Below are 6046 nucleotides of genomic sequence, written 5' to 3'. Positions count from 1 at the left end.
GGTGTGCTTACTTGATGCTTGTTGATTGTGACGTGGGGTTGCACCAAAGATCAAGCCCGAGTAGACTCATCCAGAAGGTGTGAGCCATCTGTAGACCGCCGATCACCAAGTGAAGGGACACGAGAACGGTGCACCCTGTCAAGAGCTTCGGAATGGGCTTGCTGTTCCAAGAACGGAGACCGGCCTCTCCTGGGTGGTTTCCTCAAATCTTTCTGTCCAAGGCTTAACAAGTTACGGTGCGCCGAAATGCCGGGAGAGGAGGGGAGAGCTCTACTCCTCCGGGAACATGGTGGGGCGGTCGAAACCAGGCTGAGCCAACGCCGCAGCTTTAGCCGTTGCCACGCCAAGTATACCACATTTCATCTGTGAGTTGCCTGCCAGTCCCCTTTTTCCATAACTGTAGCTCACGCACATCCCAAGGGGGAAACTTTGCGTGTGCTTACCAGTTAGGAGATCCTCCCGCCTACAGGCCTCAGGCCAATATTAGACCAGTCACTAGACCGCTAAAAAGTATTCAGTCCGTCACCAGGCATGCAATACAAAGCAGGGCCTAAGGCGTGACCTGTGCTCCAGTACATCACAGCTTCTTAGAGGAGTCGCGGTGCACCTGTGTGTAATGCACACCGAGAAGCCGCCTCCGACTTGCTTGTGCGGCCCGGGCGCTGCGCTGAACAGCGGCTGATTTTGTCAGGCACGACCAGAGGGGAGAGACGATCTTTACAAAGCCAGAGCATGCGTGCTTCGTCAGAAGAGGCAGTGTCCGGTCTCCGAGATAGGGGACAAAACCGAAACGGGGCGGGGACAATTGAGGCTCAGTAGACACTTCCAGATAACTGCAAAGCAAAGGGGCATGGGGGAGAAAGAATCACTAAGCAAAGGTTTAGCGCGCCGCGGCTAGCGACAGCGAAGATCAGCGCCCTTGTCACCCGGATGCGGTAGTCCACACAGAACTGATTTCCGGTGTAGGTGGCCCCTCCGGGGATTCAGCAGTAGTCAGTGATCCGTAAAGACTGTACATGGTTGAGACAGGTGAGTGGATGACCAAGTACGCGCACGTTCGCCAAGAAGCGGAACCGTACTCCTAATCTCTGCGGACACATTGCCTCCCGCGAAGTACGGGGTCTCACACAAACGTCGATTCCTGCGACAGAAGAAAACCCTAACTTCAGGCCAGTAAGAGCGAACCCAATCTCATCTCCGATCGAGGAGGCCTTCTGGGAGGAGCGTACAAACGGCACCAGAGAACCTAGTTCAAGATCAGCGGGCTTCCGTGTTGTCATCCATCTTCGGTGCGGGCTCGGGACGTTCACTTCTACCGTACTACCGAGCTTCCAGCCCTTGTACCTGTCTCTCCTCGGGGAGACCCTCGGTCAAAGAAGGTCCGGCAAGACTTTTCTGAATGAGAGTAAAGCTCTACCTGCGGGGCTAAGGCTCGCTGCCAGTCTTCTCAAGCACCGATCCTAAAGCCTAGCTACGGCTCGGCCTTCGAGGAGCTGTGACCGTGGGGCCTCACGCCACACTAGCCCCCCCAAGCAGGCCTTTCTGGTACGCGGCCGGGGTGGCCTTGCTGGGGGGGTTGTCTTGTGCGGAGTTGGCAGACCAGTCTCCATCGTTGGCAGAAAACTAAGTGAAAAAAAGCTGAAATGCGGTGGACATCTGAAGAGATGAGAGCCTCTTTCTTCCTGGAATAAGCCGCAGCATGTGTACCTATCTTCATCTTTCCGGTCAGGCTCAGCTTCTGACGGCAGCTGCATCGGCGAGCAAGGAGGCGCAGGCCGGAGAATCGGTTTCGGGGGAAGCGCCGGTGACGATTGTGCTTCTAATGCCGCCTCCTCCAAGTTAGCGGCGGTGAACGGAAACGTTCTGCTGGAAGGCCTTCCTTCCAGGAGATCACAAACAAACACTGGAGACAAAGGCTAAGAGATTCCCTTGTCCAGGGTGGTCCCGCGGCCACGCCCCAAAGTGTCAGATATGGTGCATGTGTGTGACAGTGATGGTGTGTAACGGCCAGCAAACGACGGTCCGTCGTATCAGTTCAATCATCCTTTCGCAGTGAAAAGGGAGCTGCTGCTGGAGAAGATGAGAAGTTCGTGACGGGTTGCTGAAGAAGTACAGAAACAAGAGGCACCAGCGCACCACGTTCTATTGGCCAACCAGTTCGGTGTCTGCTGTGAAGTGTGCCCGTCTAGTTCTGAGTACTCCAAGCGGCAGCTGGCTCAAAAAACTAACCGACGTTTTGTTTTTTTTCTGAGAAGAGAACAACTGATTCGCACTCCGTGGCACGAGAGGTTGGCTTGGCTTCTTTACTTTTTGGCCCGGCCACCGGACCAGCGTGTCCCCTTTTGATCTGGCAAAAAATATGTTAAAATTTTTGTTCTGAAATCGGTTCTCCTCGCGATGATTTATCCTTGTCCAGTCCTCCGCCCTGCGGATTGCCCGACGCCGCTGTCCTCCGTTGGTCCCCGCATCTGTCTCGTCCGCCTGACAACTCGCGTCGGCTGAACTTTCCTGCAGTCCGAACGTCTGCGAATTTCCTTCACTCTGCTTGTTTGCGTTCAAGAATCCGACTCTGAACTAGGGCAAGCCCTTGAAACTCATCACGCGTAAGTGTGAAGGTTTCTTCGCGCTCGGCGGCGACCGCTGGCCTGCGTCCAGTTGGTTTGTTCAGCGAGTCGGCCCACACTCCGTGGTTCACCATGTTCTTCTCCTCTGCTGGTGCCGCCCCGGGTTTATCGTATACTAATTCCCTCTTCCTGGCTTCTCTTCCCTCCCCATCTGCGCTACATCGGGAGTATTGGGGCTGAGGTACAAGCTGCACCGTACCTTCCAAACATATCAGTCAAAACGGCTGGAGCGTTTGCCTTCCGAAAACTGAGAGATTACGAAGAGCTTACAGATGGAAGTTTATCGCTTCCTTTCGGAGAGTTCATAGCTTCAACAGTCACAAAGCCACTGCGTTGGAATTGAGCAAATCGGCGCCTGCTCAAGCACAAAGAGCGAACCATGTGGGTGTGCAGACGGACAGCAGTTCACGGACGTTTGCCGAGCAAGTTTGGGTCGCCGACTCTTTGCGACAAGCGTGAATGGTATCGCGACTAGTAGGCAGCTTCTCTTCGGGGGTAGACATGTTGCAAACATCCCACGACTTTCTAAGCGGTCAGCTTGCATGTTCCTTCTTTTGGTGTTCTCAACTGCGAATCTGCGTCTGCACTGTTTCATTGAGGTGCCGGCGAGTCCTTCAGTGCAATTATCATGCAAGAATATACCCTTCGGGAGAGAAAGAAACTGCACTCGGAGAAGTGGGCCTGGTCACACCGAAGAATGGATAGCGCGTAGCCGCACTGTCTGATCCGCTCAGTGGCGGTTTAGGTTCCGCTGTGCGTGTGGAAATCTCATCACGTTGGCAGCCTAGTGTAGTGAGGCAGCTGGCCGGTTCGCGCAAGCAGCCCGGCGCGGACACGTGAGCTCATCTGTAGTGACAGATGCTCAGTCGGTGAGACTGAGCTCTGATGACGGAACTATCCCGAAATGCCGTAGACCCTACACCAGCGGCTGCTCTAGGCGTCCCGTGTGGTTTCTAGGGGCTTTTCATCAACTCGTCCCCGTACTCGGAATGGCTCCCTCGTTCAATTCTGCAGCATGCCTTTTCGCGGCGGAGGCCCAGATGTCGTGTCCACATAGAATTGTCCCGCGTCCGCGCTTTATCTGCCGCTCGACGGAGCTTGGTGTGCTCTTTCAGGAAAACTTGACCCCTGCCTGCCCCGGCTTCACTCCTAGTACATGATTATTCAGACTTCTTGGAGCACGCGTCCATTTCCTCCACACTTCAGTATTAAAGAGGCGCCCGGCGGCGTTCAGTTTTCTAGAATGGCAGTACTGGCGTGTCTGTCTATACTCAGACATCGAAGCAGGAAGGCGCGGGATAGAAACACATTCGGTGGTGTTGCTTTGTTTGTAGGGAGCTCTAAATAGCTCAGCAGAAGGAGAATCCCGTTTTCTGTTCCCCGAGACCCCGGCGCACGCAGTCGCCTCTTCCCTGTGATGCAGATTTTTGTATGTGTGGGCGGGCTTGCCATTTTCAGTTACTAGACTACCGAAACAGGGAGGGCTTCTTCCGCGTGTGTAGACCACCTTCGCACACTGCGGTTCATTGCTACCCCCGTGACTGTGCCACTTTCGTTGGTTAGCTTTCCCATTGTACCGTCGCGTGTTTTGCACCATTGTCTCGGCTCGCTATCATCTGACTGAAAAAGCCAACTTACATGCGGCTTACCCATATGCTATTGGAGCTATGCTGTTGCTGAAGAGCGTGGAGGACGTGGGAGTAGCGGCAGGCTCTAGAGGTTCTCGGCGCTGTCTGAGTGAACGGCCGCCAGGCTGTCCTCACTTGGATCAGACAGACCTTCCGGAAGGAAAAGGCCCACTCAGTCTTCTCGCTGGTGCCACCGGACCGAATGGAAGGGAGGATGTTGTCGACAGGCCTGCAGGCTGTCCTGCCGACTTGGGAGCCAGCTTTTCTTCCGGGATTAATGAGATCTCTCGCCGGGATATCTCTTGCGCTAAGGGGGTCTGCTTAGTTTACGCGGACCCCCTTTTTGATCCGAAAGAAGAAGCAGGGGCGATAACAGTGAAAAGACCAGCAGCATGGCGTATCCTTGGAAGCAAAACAAGAGCAAGCGTCACTTCTGCAGCTGGTGGTGGGGCTGTAAGCGAAATGGCCCGAAATGCTGTTCCGGCTCCAGGCTCCGAGAAATCTAATCGTACCTCGGTATGTCTTGCTCGGCCGACACGATTCTCAGGCTCACCACTCACCACGTTCGGTGCACGATGAACTGGTCTGTCTACAGAAGAAAGAGTGCGTGAACAGCTCCTTGCTTGCGACATGGCACGAGTCATGAGGTGGCGAAGATGCCACCACACTCGAGTAAGCGAGTGTGAGCCCTCCAGAATCTGGGCGCAGTCTTCATGTCGGCTTTTTGTCCTAACTGCCTATGTAGGGACGTGAAGCCAAGATCCATGATGATGCTCTTTTGCGGTTTTGTCGGAGAGAAAGGACGTTGCAGGCAAAGGATCTGAAATGGACTAGGCAACTTCTCTTTTCCTTTCGCATTCGTCAGGTCTGCAGGGAAAAACGTGTCTGGATCTGGCAAGTGGGGTAGTTTATTTCGATCAATGGTCTGCTTGCCTACCAAGCGGGAAGAGACGCTCTCTGTCCGTGTGAAGGAGACAAAACTCAGGACTTTCCTTGTGGGTCATGTCGGGTTCACGATTCTAAAAAACCAATTTTTTTTTAGTGGCTTGCAACACGGCAGGCAATAGGTATATGGCAGAAGCCCTTGAAGCGCTTGCGAGTGATAGACGCATCTATTTGTCTCTGCGGGATTTGCGGCTCCTGTGCTTGTGTGTTCACAGGCTGAACGCGGAGCTCAGAGCGATGAGTTGTTTTGTTCGACTTCATCGTGTGTTGTTCCATCCGACTATTCGTCTTGCTCTCGAGCGGCCCTGTGTTCTACCCCCCTGTCTTCCTCGTCATCCTCTACTGATCTGACCTCCGCACCGTCGCCCTCGTCAGCGTCTTGTCCTTCTCCTTCTTCATCTCCACCTGGGCATGTGTCCCCGTTCTCTTCTCCCCCCGCTGCTTCTCCTTGCTCTCGTCAGCTTTCTTCGTCACGTCTTTGTCCTTCACAGTTGCCCAGTTCTTCGGGGGGACAGCGGAGCTGTTTGTCTTTTTCATCCCCAGCTGGATGCCTTTCTTCACCCGATGTCGAGTGTGCTGATGGAGCGTCTTCTCCATCAGCATCCTCGGCATACCTGGGGCCGAGCTTGCGAGAAAGTGGAAAGTTCTTGAGCGGTGATTGTCGGGCAGATCACGCAGCCACAGGCAAATCTCTACCCTTGTCAGGGGATGCCCCGCTCGCCTTCGAAAGCACAGAAATCTACCCAAACACTAGTCATATGGAGAGGGCAGGTGAAACTTCTCCGGCCTCTGCGTCGCTACCTCCCTCTTCAGTATCTATCCTGGTAGCTGACGACTCCGGAGCCTTAC

At 54.3% G+C, this 6046-nt stretch overlaps 1 protein-coding gene across 1 annotated transcript; it reads left to right on the top strand.

The window, feature by feature from the left end:
• Positions 1-1578: 1578 nt before the first annotated feature.
• Positions 1579-6021, top strand: CSUI_010466 (uncharacterized protein; the record flags this gene model as incomplete). Its single annotated transcript, XM_068070569.1, has 3 exons — positions 1579-3005; positions 3959-4768; positions 5413-6021. Coding segments are annotated over exons 2-3 (1086 nt in total), but the record flags the coding sequence as incomplete, so codon positions are not given.
• Positions 6022-6046: the final 25 nt, after the last annotated feature.

This window comes from Cystoisospora suis, assembly GCF_002600585.1.
Source record: "Cystoisospora suis strain Wien I chromosome Unknown contig_7518, whole genome shotgun sequence".
Taxonomy (NCBI): domain Eukaryota; phylum Apicomplexa; class Conoidasida; order Eucoccidiorida; family Sarcocystidae; genus Cystoisospora; species Cystoisospora suis.
The sequence above is the reverse complement of the archived record's forward strand: the minus strand, read 5'-3'. Positions and strand labels throughout refer to the sequence as shown.